The sequence below is a fragment of the Mustela putorius genome, unplaced genomic scaffold (genome assembly GCF_011764305.1).
Source record: "Mustela putorius furo isolate JIRA1106 unplaced genomic scaffold, ASM1176430v1.1 tig00000346_pilon_pilon_pilon, whole genome shotgun sequence".
NCBI classification, from domain to species: domain Eukaryota; kingdom Metazoa; phylum Chordata; class Mammalia; order Carnivora; family Mustelidae; genus Mustela; species Mustela putorius.
The window spans coordinates 7,744-26,183 of record NW_025421357.1 but is presented as its reverse complement, the minus strand read 5'-3'; the positions used below and the strand labels follow the sequence as shown (position 1 = coordinate 26,183).

The following is an 18,440-nucleotide window of genomic DNA, read 5'->3' as shown; positions in this document are numbered from 1 at the left end:
GAAAAAGAGCGCAAGCGCACTGGTGTCACGTGCTCGCCCCCGGAAGCGCGACCGACTGGCTCGGCTCTGGTTGGGCTTGGGAGCGAAGGAGAGTTTCCGAGCTATGGCGAAGTCCGGGAGGGAGGTGGATGCCCAGAGCGTGGCTGCGTTCACCGTGTTAAAGCGGGCGGTGGAGCTAGACTCGGAGTCCCGGTACCAGCAGGCTCTGGTTTGTTACCAAGAGGGGATAGACCTGCTCATGCAGGTTCTGAGAGGTGAGCAGGGAGCCGTGGAGAGAGGAGGAGAAGAAAGGAACTGGATCCCTTTATCTGGGGGCGGAGTGAAAGTTAAAGATCCTTTCTGTGAAAGGAAGCAAATACAGAAGGTGGATATTCTACAGAACAAGTGGACTGGTTTCTTTTATATCTTTAATAGATGTCATCAAAAAAGAGGGACAGTACTCTAGATTTTTAAGAGACAGAATAAAATGTAATATATAAACTTTCATAGGACTAGTTTTGAGCAAAATGTAAAAGACTTTTGGAGCAGTTTTGGAAAGTTTGAGTATGGATTGGGTAACACTCAAATTACTGACTTCGTTAAGCAGTATGGTATTTTTGAAAACTGTCTTTGGTTTTTAGAGATGTAGACTGAAGTGTCCTGGGAAGAATTTGTCATGATGGCTGAATTTAATTTTAAGAAAAAACAAACAAACAAAAAAAAACAGGTGGAGCAAATGTGGCAGATCTACATGATGGGTAATAAGGGTGTTCATTACACTATGATTACTTTTCTGTTTAGACATTTTGGTTAGAAGTAAACAAAAATAAAATCATGTAGCGGTAAAAGAAAAAACATTTGTAAGAAACATGTATACTGAATTTCAGTGGGAGAAATGCATAATTGTGGGTGGGGCAGTGAGAATTTATCTGTCCCATAGTTATTCAATTTTGAGAAGTACCCAAACAACCATTAACAGCTAGTACAATCCCTGGCCTGTAGTAGACACCAGTAATTAGGTATTAAACTGATTTTAGACTGGTCCCTGCTCCACACCCTCTGGGGCTCCCAGTCTGGCCTAAGATCTCCCCATTGTGCCTTTTAGCATAAGTGTTAAAGAAGCTTTGAAAAGACAGCAGAGAGTGGGGTGCTTTGGTCAGATCTGTGAAACTACAGGAGCATCTGGATGACTCAGATGGTTAAGCCTCTGACTTCAGCTCGTCATGATACTGGAGTTCTGAGATAGAGCAGCCCACTGGGTTCCACACTCAGCTAGCTGAGACTCTGCTTCTCCTTTTGCTTCTCCCCCCCACTCCTGAGTGCCCATACTCTCTCAAAATCCAACCAAAAAAAAGAACTATCTGCTTTGGGGGGCGCCTGGGTGGCTCAGTGGGTTAAAGCCTCTGCCTTCTGCTCAGGTCATGATCTCAGAGTCCTGGGATGGAGCCCCACATCCATCCGGCTCTCTGCGCAGCAGGGAGCCTGCTTCCTCCTCTCTCTCTGCCTGCCTCTCTGCCTGCCTCTCTGCCTACTTGTAATCTCTGTCTGTCAAATAAATAAATAAAATCTTAAAATAAAAATTTAAAAGCTGCTTTGGGAAAGCCCATTTGATGATGATAGTGATGGTGATGATAAAAGTAATTATCATTTATAAGTGCTGAGTGGTGGCACTGTGCGGAGCACATCAAAATCATGATCTTGTTTCATCCCTACAATTGCCCTATAAAATAGGAGGTGATATCATCCTCATTTGCAGCATAACATTAAGCTTTTCAGTTCTACCACAATTAGTTGGGTCACAATTGGAGCCCAGAGTTTTAAAGACTCAGGTATACTGACTGCCCAAAAGACAGTGTACCCTGTTGGGCAGGTGTTGCTCTGCTAAAGTTCTGGTGTTTTAGGATTTGTTTGTTGGAACACTGCTCAAGTTCTGGCACTCTGGGAATCTGAATCAGGAGAATCACAGTTTTGCTCCAGTGTGCTCTGCTGATTCTGTGTGGAATTTAAGAAACAAACAAACAAAAAAAAAAAGAGGGAGGCAAACCAAGAAACAGACTCCTAACTATAGAGAATAAACTGATGGGAGTTTAAAAATGAAATTATTATGGAAAATATAAGCAATATCAAAAGGATGGAATGAAGAAGTGAGTTGATGACTGAGTTTTGGGGGGTGGGGCTTGGGGTAAGATTTTATTGATAATGTATATTTTAAAAATACCTTACATTTTTGGGGTGGCTGGGAAAATGATTGAACATGGATTATAATGGGGAAGTCTGAAAGAGAAGCTGGTTTTGTGGAAGAAAGATAGATATTGTTTGGTGTGTTTTGATTATGCTAAGATTTCAGGCTTGTGGTTGATTAGACAAAATAGTTCTCATACTCAGCTTTGACGTGTAATAAGCCCCCTTTGTCACCTCTCCAAATTTGGGGTCCCTGCCAGTGAGTCACAATTTCAGAATCTCAACTCCTATATAAAGCTGTTTCAGAGGCTTGGTGTAAAAAATGAAGGTCTTTTGTGATCAGGGCAAATTTGAGCCCATTTGTGCATTTTAGGACTGAGGCAAACCATGTCTAAGGATAGGAAATTTGTAGAAGACTTGAGAAACTGGAAATAATTCCTGTACTAATTAGAAAAACTTTTTTGGAAATTTGAGAATGTATTTTTAAATTTGTAGGTACCAAAGATGACACAAAGAAATCTAATCTCAGAAAGCAAATTACTGGCTACATGGATAGAGCAGAAATAGTGAAGAAATACTTGGATCAAGAAAAAGAAGGTAAAGGCTGATTTACAGAATGTGTCTATAAACTGTTGCAACAAAGCCCATTTTGTGCCTTGTTTCTGGCTCTGCCTTTTGGAACTCTTTGTGGTCTGGACCGTTTAAACCTAGAGATTTACTCTGCACTTCCACTTCCCTATACATAATCTATTCTTAACCTTTTTTGTGGGACCAGGGGGGAGGTGGTTTTCACATACCCTGTTGAGAATCTGATGAGAGCTATACATACTGCAAACTCTGCATGCTGTTTTAAGGAATTCACAGATCCCCCATGAAGCTTAGTGTGAACTGCACTTGAAAGAATACTGCACAGAAATAGGGAATGTAAATCATGTATTTTATTTGTGTTTCCCGTTAGAAAAGGACCAAAATGTTGAAGTAGCTAAAGAAACTCCTGGAACTTCTTTAGGATTTTGCTTTGAATCAAAACATTTCAGGAGTTAAGTATTCCTAATGACTAGAGATGCCGTAGGTGTCCATCTCTACTTAGTAGTCTTATTCTTGGTTTCCGCTCAGGTCTTGACCTCAGGGTTGTGAGATTGAGCTCTGTGTTGGGCTCTGTGTGCAGGCAGCATAGAGGCTGCTTAAGATTCTCTCTCCCTCTGCCCCTCCCCACACCCTGCTCTAAATAAATAAATAAATAAATAAGTAAAATCTTCAAAAGATCCATTAAAAAAAAAAAAACCAACCCACATCAGTGGCTCCAGCCCTCAGCTGCTCTTCTTACTGTTTATACAGCAACCCCCCCCCACCTTCCTAGTATTCTGTATGAGCCCATACCATGGGTGTCTCCCTCCCCGAGCTCTTCTGTTGGGTTGGAACAAAATGGTATTTTCTTCACCCTAAATTGAAATGTACAATGAAATTTCCTTTTAGAACATGGGTGAAATATAGTACCATCAGCATTGTGTTTTGAATACATTGGCTTGAAAACTGATGCATAGTTGCTAATATTATATTTGTGGAAACATTAGGAACAGAATCCAAACTTCTGGTTTTTAAATAAACTTTAAATATGCAACCATAATATAAATTAGGAACTGCCATTAGGGATCATATTGTTAAAAAATCTTAAGGGTCTGTGATAATGAATTAATAATTATTCATTTGGAAGAAACAAAAACAATGGAACTATTTTACTGATCCTGTGGCATCCTAGTCATTGGCTTGGGTTGTTAAGAAGTGCTATAAATTTCTGCGTAAAATATTCTCTGTAAGTTCTAAGAAAGACTTCTAAATTCCATATAATACTGCATTTACATGTTTCATACTTTAGCTATTAAATTGAGGATATAAAATACTTAAATCTGAAGAGGATAAGGTAGCCCCTGAGTTCTAGCTTACAGTTCTACTCACGGTGACAGAATGTCAGCTATCATACATCTAGGCTTCTCTTGAATCAACTGCCTGGTTTATAGGATTCGATTCAAGAACATGTTCCAGGAAATCTCTGTAACTTTCCTACTTGGCCTCCATGAAGATAGAAGTCACTTACGGAATTGTTTGCCTTATTTATCTCTGCGTATAGCATCTTCTATTATCTCTCGTATATCTGTAGTAGGTATTTAGATATGTCTGCTGAGTGGAGAAGTTAAGAAAATGAACTTGTACCTGATCCTGATTAATCAATGTATGTAAATATGTGTAAAAAGAAAATAAATGGTCGCTGATTTTATTATTATTTTATTATCGATCTTTATTATTATTTCATTTTTGAAATTATTATTGAAACGATTATTGTTTTGTAGATGGAAAATATCACGAGCAGATTAAAATAGAAGAGAATGCAACAGGTTTCAGTTATGAGTCGCTTTTTCAAAAATACCTTAATGAAACAGTTACAGAAGTTTGGATACAAGATCCTTATATTAGACAGATTCATCAGGTAAGTGAAGTGTACAAAAGTATGATGAAATGTTATTTAAAATGTATGAGTTAATAATAACCTATCCCAATATCTTTCAGCTATATAACTTTCTTCGATTTTGTGAGATGCTTATTAAGAAACCATGTAAAGTAAAAACTATTCATCTTCTCACCTCTCTGGATGAAGTAGGTATCTGGAAGCATTTACTCTTTCTTCGTTAACTTTATTCAGTTACGAGATGTAGTTTGAGTAAGGAAAATGTGGATACATTTCAGCTAGAACTATTTCTTTGGGAATTATCTAACAATAGGCCTAAAATACCTGCCAAGAAATATTGATTTTTTTCTGATTTTGTTTTACCTTGGTTTGGCCACTTTGCTAAACTCTCAGATTCAAGTAGCTCATCAGTTTAGTCTCTTATATGTTCCAGGAGATGATCACATGCCTGCACTATTGGTAGTTTTGTCTCTTCTTTACCAGTGATTATATCTCTTTTTCTTGATTTATTGTTTTGGCCTTTGGGTGGATCATAGCATGATAGTGAGCATTTCCATCTTGATTTTGACTTAAATAGGAATGCTTCTAAATAAACCAGATTCCTAGGATTAATTTGAAAAGAAAGCAGCCCCATCTGAATAACTAAACAGCATTACTAAAACACATTTTAGGAGAAGGGACAGAATGGTGTTATGTACACATTAGAAAAAGACATTTTCACAAAAACAAGTGCTATTAAACTGCTTCATACTCTGGTTAATAGACTTTGAAACTAATATGGAATCTTTCCCATTTTAATTCACCCATGATACACATTGCACAGCTTAATAATGATTTGAAATACTAGTAACTGAACAGAAAATTGTATTTTTCCTATTAACAGGGTAGTGGGAAACAGCAGCAAAGTAGTGGTCTGCAAGAAATAAAAGAGTCACTCCAGAATCATGGGGTGCTGTTGGAAATAGAATATTCTTCTTCAGTTCATGACCGAGAAATTAGGTTAGTGTATACCAATATTTTAATTTTTATGCTGTTGAAAATACTTATTTTTATTTCTTTTAATACATTTATATAATTGTATATAAATATTATTAAAATTTTAAGTAAAGCTCAATTTTAGTATCTTTTCACTTTTGAGGAAAAAATCTGGCTTATGTCTGAGTTCATAATGGAATTCATAATGGAATAAAGTTTACGTGTTCTATTTCATGTTAGAAGAGGAAATACTTTTCTATTCAAGTAGGTAGTGTTATGGTATTGGAATAATTTTCTGGTGATAATATTTAATATTCTGATGATTTTAGTATTCTTACAGTTTATTAAATAATCTCATAGGTGTGATAGTATGCGACAGTGTCAGAAGGAAACAGTATATGCAGGTATGTTAGTAGTGTGTTCCTCTATTTAGCACAGTGGCTTTCATACGTTTATAGTAACTGCACCCTTAGTTTTAATGAAAACTTAAGCACAACCTAAATGCAGAGCAGGTGAAAGTGCAGTGCTGTGGTTGAAGCAGAGGTCAGCATCCAGAGCTCTTCTTGCTTATGTCCTCCATCTCTAGGTAACCCCTGTAACACACTATAGTCTGCCTGAATACATGTAGCAAAACAGGAAGGTTTTGTCAGAAATCTGAAATTCAAGAGTAAGATTTAATTGAATTGTCACACTTGTTACTGGCTAATCAAATCAATTCATGGTTTCTTTGGATATTTTTATTTCATTGTAGACATAGCCCATGAGTAACCCCTGGTTTTGTTCAACTCATGGCACTGCAGAAAGTGATTTTCTTTGTTAGGAGGAAATGTTGCTGATGCTTGCTACACTACACCTTTGATAACTGTCTGACCTAAATTTCTGGAATATAATACTGTATTCAATAGGTTTAATAATGGATGGATGATTAAGATTGGAAGGGGACTTGACTATTTTAAGAAACCACAGGTAGGATATAGTCTTATGAGTATGTTATACTCTTTTTGTATCATTTTAACAACATGGCTGTGGGTATTTTTAATTAAAAAAAACCTCTTTTCTTCTCTTCTTAGAGTCGTTTTTCCCTTGGATATTGTGATTTTGATTTAAGACCATGTCATGAAACAACAGTGGACATTTTTCATAATAAGCACACAAAAAAAATATGATGGGTAGCAGCTTAATTTGCATTATATATTTCTATTTTAAGTGAATATTGATTTTGTTACTTTGGACAGATCATTCCTATAATTATGAATTTAACAATAAATTTTTACATTTCTACTAATTTATGGATCCATTTTTCAGTTATGTAACCAATCCTAAATATTTTTATAAATACATTATTCAGTAGATTTACAGCATTTCCAGTCACAAGATTAATTTGAACATTTTACTAGCTTTTCTCTTATTTGACTGTTGGAGAATGAATCAATAAATAATGAGCACCAATTATGAAAATGAATTGGATATTAATCTTGCCCCGGGAATTTAGCATCTGGGAGGAAAAATCATGGATTAGAGTATTCTTTTTTTAAGAGGCAGATGGGCTTGTGGGTCTAATAACCAGGAAAAAAATGTTAATTTTATTACAATTACGTGTCCCTGTTAGAAATTCACCAACATTCATTTATCCAGTATCACTTTACTCTGTAAAGGCAAATCAACCTGCTTAGTTATGCAGATACATTTTGCATCTTATTCAACCTTGGTTGGCACATTTGTAAAGCTTTGCAGCTTATAATCAACTGTTCGGGTAAGCTTATCCATCCAGATGCCAGTTGACTGGTTGGGGATGAAGACTAGGTTCCATGGAGATAGGCTGGGATTGGGAATAAAGGTAGAAGTAACGGGCAGTCCAGAAGCTTAAAGAATAAGGTAAGCCAGTCTGTGGAGGGAAATAGAAGTACTCGTGTTGGGGAATACATGCATATAAATATCATATCTGGAGAAGACTGAAGATTACCTTCAAGATTAAATAGTGTGTAAGACCAAAGCCAGGTAGAAGCCATGGGAACAAGGTCAGGCATAGTGGTCCTGGGTGACTTGGACACCAGGTTTATGTTTTACCTCTGGGAGCCAGCAGTCACCTGACTTAGTTGACATAAAAGACCAACAAGGGATTCCAAAAAAGTTCCTAATGTTTTTGTTTAATATTTTCAGGTTCAGGTGCTGGTAATGCTGAATCTGAAAAGTCTCAAGCCAGTTTGTCAAGCTTTTTCATATGGAAATTCAGGGTCTCAGGAGAGCAAGTGTTGGACTTAATCAGAAGTTACTTTCTACAAAGTATTGTAGCTTATTTTGCCAGGTGCCTATCGGGATGTGGAAGTAGAAGGGCTTTTCATTCAGGTGAGAACATGTATTAGACCTCCTCCTTTTTATGTTAAAATAACCACTCTGATTTCTTCTAGAGCATGTGAATCTATCACTATAGAGATTCAGCAGTCACAACCCTATGAAATTAACTTTGGGTTAACCAACCTACATAGGGATACTGCCTAAGAGGTACTGATATTTAAGGAAGAGCACCTATCCATTTTTTATAGTAATGGATAAAACAGTAATGCATCCATTATTCTAGATATTTGAAATCTATCCCCAGATTCAATTAAAACATTAGAAGACTACCATATGCAAGTTACTTATTAAATACATCAAGAAATGTGCAAGAACTGTGTGATAAAACTGTAAACTTTATGGAAGAATGTAAAAGAAAACTAGGAAAGACAATTATATTCTTGAATGGGAAGGCTTAATAAGATGTTATTTCTCCCTAATTTGTAAATTAAATGACAAAGAGACTAACACTAGGAGACTTGCTTGATAAGTTTAGAGACAAAAAGTTATAATATATATATTTTTAAAGTATGAGCATAAGAATGGACAAATCAGTGGGGTAAAGAGTCTGGAAACACCGGAGAGAGAAAGTAAATGTGTATATGGGTCCTTAATGCACAACAAAGGTATGATTCATATTAGTGGGGAAAGAGTAAACTATACAATAAATGTTTGGAAAAAAACATTAGATCTCTACCTCACATAGAGGTTATTCTGTTAAAGAGCTAATTAAATGAAAAAAAAAAATTTTTTTTTTCCCCTAAGATTTTATCCATTTGGGAGAAAGAGAACATGAGAGAGAGACAGAGAGCAAGGGCAGAGATATAGAGGGAAAAGCAGGCTCCCTGCTCAGCAGGGAGCCTGATGTGGGACTCCATCCCAAGACTCTGGGATCATGACCTGACCCAAGGCAGATGCTTTTTTTTTTTAAATTAAATTTATTTATTTTTTTTAATAAACATATAATGTATTTTTATCCCCAGGGGTACAGGTCTATGAATTGCCAGGTTTACACATTTCACAGCACTCATCATAGCACATACCCTCCCCAATGTCCATATCCCCTCCACCCTCTCCCATCCTCCCTCCCCCCAGCAACCCTCAGTCTGTTTTTTGAGATTGAGTCTTTTATGGTTTGTCTCCCTCCCAATCCCACCTTCTTTCATTTTTTCTTTTCCTTCCCCCAACCCCCCACATTACATCTCCACTTCTTCATATCAGGGAGATCATATGATAGTTGTCTTTCTCTGATTGACTTATTTCGCTAAGCATGATACCCTCTAATTCTATCCACTTCGTCGCAAATGGCAAGATTTCATTTCTTTTGATGGCTGCATAGTATTCCATTGTGTATATATACCACATCTTCTTTATCCATTCATCTGTTGATGGACATCTAGGTTCTTTCCATAGTTTGGCTATTGTGGACATTGCTGCTATAAACATTCGGGTGCACGTGCCCCTTTGGAGCACCACGTTTGTATCTTTAGGATATGTACCCAGTGGTGCAATCGCTGGGTCATAGGGTAGCTCTATTTTCAGTTTTTTGAGGAACCTCCACATGGTTTTCCAGAGTGGTTGCACCAGCTTGTATTCCCACCAACAGTGTAGGAGGGTACCCCTCTCTAAGGCAGATGCTTAATTGACTGAGCCATCCAGGTGCCCTGAAAAGTTAACACTCAACTAAATATACTAGGATAACACAAAACCCAGGAATTATCAAGGAAAGGAAAAGGCAAAAGATTTGATCATGTAAATATTGAAAACTTGAGAGAACCATAAAAAGTTATGTTGACATCAAATTTATAGCATATAAAGGGTTAATAGTACTAATACATAAGGAAGATAGCCAGATTTTCCAGAAGTGAGTTCAACCTTGCCTCCCTTAGCCTTACCAAGGACTTGGGGCGATCTTTTCCTCTCTGCTGCATTGTTTCTGCCAGTACAGACCTGCCCAGCCAAGATACTACCCACCCTATTTCTTTGTTCTTTGTGAACAAACTCCCTAAAGTTCTCTATACAGTTTTCCCCATTTCCTTACCACGTATTAATACTTCAGTGCACTTTAACCAGGCTATCCAATCATTCCACTGAAATTCCTCTTGCTAAGGTCACCAGTGACTTCCATTATTACAATATCTGGTGGGTACTTCCTAACCTTCATATTACTTGAACTTTCAGGAGTATTTGACCCAATTGGCCACTCCCTTCTTAAAATTCTTAAATTCCATGAAACATACTTTCCTTCTCCTCCATCCTGTTTTTTAAATATTGATATTCTCCTAAATTAGATATTAAGTAGAACCACTTTTTTTAAAAAAAATCTACACTCTCCCTCACGTGATTATACCAGTAATTTCTTATTGAAAAGCCACAGAAACTGCTTTTACTTGATGTAAGCAAAAAAGAGATTATAAAGATAGTGGGTAGTTCTGACCATCACCCCAAGAGTTACAGACTGGGCCTTGGAAGTGCTGCAGTGAAAAAAACCCATATCTAGAATCACATCACAGAACTAATTGTTGGTACCACTGCTGACCCTAAGGCAGCCTGAACTTTAAGTAGCCTTATTACCACTTCTGTCACTTAAATTATTGGGCACTTAAATGCTGCCATGCTTAGCACCTACACCCCAGAAATTCAGGCCCTGGTACTACTGCCAGAGAAGGGTTTTCCCCACCCTAGGTTCACTTCATCATGTTCCATTCAGAGTCTGAAGCAAGCACATCAGATTGGTCTAAGTCATGTACCCTCACCCTAGATTCAAGAGAGGCTTAGGAAGAGAGTACAGTGAAAATTTCAGTGTCCACAGAGGGGAGTGATGTTGTTTTTTAACCTCTGGAGTTCCCCAGGTGAAATTCAAAACTGGTGTCCATACACTCAGGGAAAGGAGAGACTAAAGAAAGAGGCAGACCACTCCAGATTGGTAGGTGGGGTTTAATAAGCAATGGAACTTACAAATGAGCCTTGTCTTGGGTGGCTACAAGATAAGTAATCTCCACACATGCCGTGGAGAGGTGGTCAAGAATTCATGGAGGCCTTGATGGGATACAAGTCACATACACAATCTGGATAGTCTCAGTAACATATTACTCTCTCAAAGCTGAGTCCATGAAGTGGCTTCTAGTGTGGGAGCACTGGGCAGAACACACATTCCAAGGATGGGAGGGTGTAAAGAGCCACTGATTGCCCATATCCAGTTCAGGGGTCAACTGCAGTCACATCCTTTTGACGTCTCCAACAGGTGGGTTCTGCCTTGCAGTAAGGTTTTTTAAGTTGGAGAAATCCTCAAAGAGTGAGGGGACTCAGGTGCTAAACACTTATGCTTTAAGATGAATATAAAGATTCACAAGTATCCATTTTCATGACTTAAAATACTATGTATGTGCTGTCACCTCCTAAATATATAAATTAAGCCTAAGCTTTCCTTGGAGCTGTGATCCTATAAATTCAGCTGCCTATTTGGCATTTTTTCTGGCATTTCAGAAGCACACAGTCATTTCAAATACAGGATGCTGCAACCGAACTTCAGAAACACATTCCCCCACTGGGAGTGGGATGGGAGCATCCATCCAGTTGCTCAAATAAGAAATCTAGGAATCGTTCTTGATTCCTCATCTCCTTTATCCTCATATGGGAGCAATCAGAAAATTCTGTGTACTCTCACTGCAAAACATACCTTTTCTATTCCAGGTGATGTTTGTTAAATTTCCCTTTTGGAACTTGAAGTCTTTAATCACCTTTCAACTGATGATATCCTTGCTTTTAAGAAACAAGTGGTATCAGAAAAGCATGAGTTCTTTATTGTCACAAAGCACATCATGCCAGGTTTTTACACCTTTCTTGGAAAGCAATTTTAACACATTGCAGCAAATATAATGCATAAAAAATATGCCCATGAGAAATTTCTTCAAAATTGTTTATTTGCTATTTAATATTGCTGGAGAAGAACAGAAGGACCTGCCTATGAAACCTGACTCAAATGAAGAATGGTTAGACTGCCAATTATGTTTGTCCCAGGAGCCCCTTGAAAAGTAAAATCCTCTTCACTTATTCCCACTCCCACACTGAGAGAACCAGCTACAGGCAAAACCCTGTGTGTCCACTCCTCTATCCCTCCCCTTCATCATAAAAAAAGGGGTGAAATGTGGATCCACTCAGTTACAAGAGCTCATAAGAGCTAAATTCACGTGTTAAAATCCTAACCCCCAGTACCTCAGAATGTAACTGTATTTGGAGATAAGGTCTTCAAGAGTTATAGAGTTAAAATGATGTGTCTTTAGAGTGGACCCTAATCCAGTAAGATTGGTGTCCTTATAAGAAGTGGAAATTTTGACATGGATATGCACACTCAGAGGAAACCTAACAGCACCCCAGTTGGCGTTAAAGGTTAATGTGCTTCAAACTTATGCACTTCTTGCTTGCTGTCCTAAATCCAAGTTTATAGCAGTACTAACCTACTTCCTTTAAGATCCTGCACACTGAGGAACTTGAGGAACAAAGAACCAGACTTTCCAGAAGATAAGGCTTGACCACACTTAAAAATAGCCACCACTGACCAGGGGCATCCTCATTAAGAGACATATGGGAGCCTTGATTCCTGGTACAGGGGGAGGAGTCCATACTGCTTTGCAGGATATGGCTCATTGGGCTGCAGGGGCATCCTTTACTGAGAGACACTTAGGAGCCTTGATTATTGGTAGAGCAGAGGATTCTTTAAGATTTTTAGAAGACCGATGATTAACTGCTGAGCACCAACTTCTGCACATAGCACCCCTCACCATTTCCTGCACCTTCCCTTTTAAAAAGGTATTTCCCCTAGACAGGAAAGAAGGTCTCTGAGACGTTAATCTCCCATTTTTCCACGTTGCCAACTTCTTCAATAAAGCAACCTTTCCTTTTCCACCAAGACTTACCTCTTGAGTATTGCCTTTGGAGTGGTGAGTTTGGAAATGGCCCCCTCTCCGATAACAGAAAGATGATGTGAGGATACAGCAAGAAGGCAGCTGTCTGCAGGCCAAGGAGAGAGGCCACAGGAGACACCAAACCCATTCAGCACTTTGATCTTGGACTTCCTGGCCTCCAGAACTGTGAGAAAATATATTTTTATTATATAAGCCACATAATCTGTAGTATTTTGTTATGGCAGCCCTAGCAAACTAATATACACTGCTTTATTGTTTCCCTTTAAAAGGAATCAGAATGAAACCTTGTCCTGAAAATGGAAGTCATCCTTAATTTTTGACAAGGCTTAACACAATGTCAGCATCTCTCCACGGATACTGCCAGCATTACCTCTGCTGGGATTCCTGCAGTGGTCTCCTAAAAGACTTTCTGCTTTCTGTCTTCTCTTCCTCCAGTCCATTCTCCACAGAGCAGATGGAAGAGTCTATAACAACTGCAGTATCGTTGCACTTAAAATAAGATCTATGTCTACCTTGGGCTGTCTGTCCCTACATGATCCGGTCTCTTTTCTCTCCATCCCCATCTTGCTCCATTCTCCCCCTTGTTCTCACACTTCAGTTTGCTTATACTTCCTTTGCAATAACCTTTTACCTGCTTTAGGGCTCTCTGAGTGCTGTTGTGTGGTAGAGTATACTTTAGAAAAATGTTTGCAATAAGATCTCTCAGACCCAGTAGTAATTTTTATAATGACTTTAACATTCCTCCCATGAAGAGGTGGTTATCGGTGTTCTCTCCTCTTGGATTTGGGTGCATGTGAGACTATACAAGTTGCTTCTAGGATAAGATATAAAAGGAAATCATTTCTGTTAGGCTTTCTTGAGTCACTTGTTCTGGGAATCCAGCTACCATGCTGTGAGGAAGTTCAGGCAGCCTTGATTAGGCCCAAGTGGAAAGGACTTGAAGCCTTCAACCCATAGGTCCAGCTGAGCTCCCAGGCAATTGCCAGCACCAACTTGCCAGCCATGTGAGCCATCTTAAAACAGGTATTTCCAGCTCTTTAGGCTGTCCTAGCCTATGCCACTGGATCATACGCACTATCCCCATGAAAGCTCAAATTGTAGATTTATGAATAAAATAAATGTTGTTTTAAGCCACTAAGTTTTGGAGTGGTTTGTTAAGAGGCAATAAATAACTGACAAAACTGGGAATGCTCTCCTCCCCATGCCACTTGGCTTGGCTGCTTCTCATTCTTCAGGTCTCCATTTCAATGTCCTCACCCTGATAGCTCTAGCTAGGTAGCCCCTATTATTGTCCGTTTTAACACCAGGGCTTTTCTTGCCTTATAAATTATATGCTGATTTGTTTGTGTTAGGCTCATGTTTTTTAAATTCCAGTCTTGACCTAATAGTGGTGATAAAATCATTTTTAAAAGATGAAATAAAACCAAATATAAAATGTCAAGTAAGTAACTAGTATAGGATAAACATTGCATTGTAAAACTGGTTAGGTATAGATAATATCTGTGCTAGTACATTATATAAAACATATTTTTTTACTCTAGTCTTTAAGGAGTTTGATATATAAATTGTCAATTCCTGAGCTCAGTGTCTCTTTCACTCACCATGAACATCCAACAACTACAAAGTACCTCGCACATAGTAAGCATTCAGAAAACACACCCAAAGTACTGTAGAAATCAGAGGAGTATGTGAGCGAACTATAAAAACACAAAGTGGTTGTCGGCGATGTTACTCCTTGAAGAAATTTGGCAACAAGATGTAGAGATACAACAAAACCTTAAGCAGGGATTCTGGGGAGAGAAGAGACATGAGCATGTTTATTCACTATGTCTGAGGATCCAGTAAGTGGAGACAGAAAACGTAAGATAAAAAATATAAACATTTAATAGTAGAAGGCCCAAAAAGGTTGGAAAGGACAAAGATCCAGGTACAACTAGCCTTAAGGGAAAGGTGTTATTTGAGAACGAATGAGAAATGTTTAGAGGAAGTGAGGTGCAGAAGGAGCTCATTTATGAAGGCTTCCACTGTCAAATTATGAGTCAAGATTTGTGACAAGAGGAGTAGAGTTCTGAGTTAAAGAAAAGTGGAAACACTTATGAATAAGGCCTCTGAAGCATGAGGGAGTCAATGGAGAGGAACTGAATCTGACACCAATAAAGGATAAATATAAATATGAAATTGGTTTAATTTGCATGATTATGTGAATTTTCTTCCACCATTGCCTGTCATTACTCCTATGACAGGAGTAAAAATTCAGCTGATGGGATAATAATATAACAAAGGCCATTGTAGGTCAAGAGAGAAAAGCAAATGAGAATGCTGGTAAGATAAGACAATATACTTGAAAGAATTCAGGGTTGGGTAGGAAGGGAGATGAAGCAAGAGATTTTGAGGGTTAAGAGCTTAGAAAAGTGCAGTGGGTTTAATTTAACAGGAGAGGACAGTGGATGAGAAAGTACAGCTGATACTTGAATAATGTGGGGGTTAGAGGTGCTGACCATGGCAGTTGAAAATCCACATAAAACTTTGTCTCCCCCAAAAATGTAACTAGTAGCCTACTGAACAGCAGCCTTACTAGTAACCATCAAGACATATTTTGAATGTATTATATACTGTATTCTTACAATGAAGCTAGAAAAAATGTTACTTAAAAATCATAAGAGAGGGGCCCCTGGATAGCTCAGTTGGTTGGGCGTCTGCCTTTTGCTCAGGTCATGATCTCAGGGTCCTGGGATTGAGTCCCACATTGGGCTCCCTGCCCTGCTTCTCCCTCTCACTCTGCCTCTCCCCCCTGCTTATGTGCTCGCTCTCTCTTTCTCTCTCAGATAAATATTTTTTTTAAAAAATCATAAGTGGGGACACCTGGGTGGCTCAGTGGGTTGAGCCTCTGCCTTCAGCTTGGGTCATGATCTCGGGTCCTGGGACTGAGCCCCGTGTTAGGCTCCCTGCGGAGCCTTGATTTCCTCGCCTCTCTCTGCCTACTTGTGATCTCTCTCTCTCTCTCAAATAAATAAAATCTTTTAAAAAAAATTGTAAGAGAAAATACATTTATAGCACTGTAAAACATCTACATGTAATTGAAACCATGCAGTTCAAACCCACTATTCAAGGGTCAACCGTATAATTAAAAGGAAGAATTTTAGAGTTTAAATTATCAGAGGTGACAAGAAGCCTGGGTTATATTCCTTAGGGGTGAGAAAAAGAACTAACTCAGAGATCATAGTGTTGAGTATCATATACACCCCCATGATGGTAACAAAAAGGAGCAGATATATGTGTGCTAGATGAAAAAAAAAAAATCATTGAAAAAAGGGGACTTAAGAAAACACAGACTAGGTGACAATTCCTAACAGTGAATAGTCACTGAAAGAGACTAGGTCTTTTTTAAGAGACTTATGATGAGGGTTCCTGGCTGGCTCAGTTGGTAGAGCATATGACTCTTGATCTCTTGATCTCAGGGTTGTGAGTTCAAGCCCCATATTGAGTGTAGAGATTACTTTAAAAAAAAGATATACAAGGTACCTTAAACATTTTATTTTCTCATAAAATTGTTAATATTAAGAAATTTATTTGGAATCACATTATTCCCTTAATTTTTTCACAGAGAATATTCCATCTATTGTGTAGTTCATCATCTTCTGGACATGTTCTATGTAAAATATTTGTTAGCATAGTAATTTCATTTGGGCAGAACTTACTGCCAATAAAACTTGAATTTAATTTGTCACATATTTCCAGTGGCAACCAATGATCAGGTGCTTCAATATTACAGATTTCAATCCTTCCATCCTTTATGTCTATAAATATTTTAATTTCCAAGTGTGACTGTTCATATAATACATTAAAGGAAGTGTTTATACTAAACTTTGGAGTTTTGCCATATATCCACTCCCAGGTCTGTAGTTCTCTGGCTTTTGTTATTTATTCCAGGAAACAGGGTCTCATCTGTTGGATTTATTAGATTGATATGGTTATCAATTTGATGATAAGCAGCATACTCTGCTGCAATAGCATTCATGAGTACTTCGCAGGTCAGAGTGGGATCTTTTTTCCAAAGATTTTTTTACTATGGAAGGTATGCTTGCAGTGGCATTGCTCCTGATCCCTTGGTAAGGGCTCTTCAGCAAAGATGACAATGAGGTCCTATCGGTACTACATAATAAAGTGCAATGGTGATACGCAGTAGTCCGGCCAATTTTAGAAGCTGTTCCTGAGATTTTAAACTGCCCATCTAGCAAAAGGTCACATCTTTTGGTGGCCTGTATATCCAGCTGGGGTTGGACAGCATTCAGAGCCCTCACAACTAATTTTTTAGATTCTGCATTCTGTCGTACTTTTTTTTTGGTTGTAAAGAAAGTCAAATTGATATTACCCATATCATGGTAGACTGTTCCTCCTCCACTTCTTCTCCGAGCCAGTTTTTCACACCTTCTTCTCTCTCATCAGATTCAGGTTGCACTCCTGCCAAGGATTCTGATGCCTGCCTATTACAACAGAAGGAGAATTTCTCCACAAGAAAAGAACCGGCTTGCCTTCTAGATTCACATGGTCATGGATCCAGTCTTCTACAGCCAGATTTTGATAAATATCACTGGAAACTGATTGGAAAATGAGCCCACTTTTTACTTTGTTTTTAAACCCAGCTGCTGGGACCTTGTAGTTACAAAGTAACTGGAAGCAGTTCTTCATGGAAAATGGGATCAGCATGCTTTTAAAAATGGAAGACTCTGGCACCTGCGTGGCTCAGTTGGTTAAGCATCTGCCTTTGGCTCAGGTCATGATCCCAGGGTCTTGGTATCAAGTCCCGCATTCGGCTTCCTCATCCGTGGCGAGCCTGGTTCTCCCTCTTCTTCTGCCGCTCCCCTGCTTGTTCTGTGAATAAATAAATAAAATCTTAAAAAAATAATAATAAAAATGGAAGACAAATTAATCGATTGGGAAAAAGAAAAACTATTTTCTAGCTATTGATTCTTGGTCATTTTAGGTAAACTTTTCCAAGTATCCAGCCGCTTTTCTTGTCTTTTAGCTTTATCCTTAGTCTTTAGCAACTCTATAAGAGTACTCAAAAAAAACAAAGACAAACCTCAAATAATTTCAGTTGAAACAAAGGGCACAGAGTTTTCAAACAATAAATCTGCAAATTCATTATTTAATATCTCAAAGCGAAACAAATTATCCTGAATTCACAGGTAATACATGTTCACTGAGAAAATACATATAAAAAGCAAAATAAAAGAATCCATAATAACACCCTCTGTGGATAACCACAGTTCACAGTTTGGTGTGTACCTTTTTTCTGTGCATGTGTAAACACACACACCTCCAAATTGGAACCATACTGTTATTTCAATGTTAAAGCTATTTTTATATCAGTTTTAATGTGTAATATCTCATTGTCATATATACCACAGTTTACTACCAGATCAGTCTCTTAGTTTGTAATTTTTGGGTTGTTTATAGTTTTCTGGTGTTATCAATGATATATTAATGAACATCTCTGTGGAAAGCTTTAATTTTGTCCTTAAAATACTTAAAAAAAAATTCCTATATGACTTTGAGACTTGGTTTACTAAGTCTCAGTA

At 38.2% G+C, this 18,440-nt stretch overlaps 2 protein-coding genes across 8 annotated transcripts; one reads left to right on the top strand and one right to left on the bottom strand.

The window, feature by feature from the left end:
• The first annotated feature begins 22 nt into the window (after nucleotides 1–22).
• Nucleotides 23–17,433, top strand: LOC123391848 (MIT domain-containing protein 1). 7 transcript variants are annotated; one of them, XM_045079348.1, is made up of 9 exons: nucleotides 23–254; nucleotides 2,656–2,757; nucleotides 4,509–4,645; nucleotides 4,726–4,812; nucleotides 5,508–5,623; nucleotides 6,505–6,565; nucleotides 7,760–7,945; nucleotides 12,908–13,023; nucleotides 17,305–17,432. In XM_045079348.1, exons 1-7 carry the CDS (start codon nucleotides 104–106, stop codon nucleotides 7,859–7,861), a joined length of 756 nt encoding a protein of 251 aa, XP_044935283.1. In that variant the 5' UTR covers nucleotides 23–103; the 3' UTR covers nucleotides 7,862–7,945; nucleotides 12,908–13,023; nucleotides 17,305–17,432. The 7 variants fall into 7 exon arrangements, with proteins under 7 accessions (XP_044935283.1, XP_044935281.1, XP_044935282.1 ...); XM_045079346.1 differs by having other exon boundaries at nucleotides 12,844–13,023; XM_045079350.1 differs by lacking the exon at nucleotides 23–254 and adding an exon at nucleotides 557–737 and having other exon boundaries at nucleotides 12,844–13,023.
• LOC123391847 (lipoyltransferase 1, mitochondrial-like) lies at nucleotides 16,378–17,565 on the bottom strand. The gene is given in 4 exon segments (XM_045079345.1): nucleotides 16,378–16,776; nucleotides 16,778–16,921; nucleotides 16,923–17,282; nucleotides 17,284–17,565. Coding segments are annotated over 4 exon segments (1,128 nt in total). The 3' UTR covers nucleotides 16,378–16,434.
• Between the last annotated feature and the right edge of the window lie 875 nt (nucleotides 17,566–18,440).

Excerpts from the sequence above, each read along its gene's own strand:
- LOC123391848 (XM_045079347.1), top strand. The coding sequence starts at position 104 with ATGGCGAAGTCCGGGAGGGAGGTGGATGCCCAGAGCGTGGCTGCGTTC. Across the intron at positions 2,758-4,508 it reads CTTGGATCAAGAAAAAGAAG|ATGGAAAATATCACGAGCAG; the intron begins GTAAAGGCTGAT and ends ATTGTTTTGTAG. Across the intron at positions 5,624-6,504 it reads GTTCATGACCGAGAAATTAG|GTTTAATAATGGATGGATGA; the intron begins GTTAGTGTATAC and ends TGTATTCAATAG.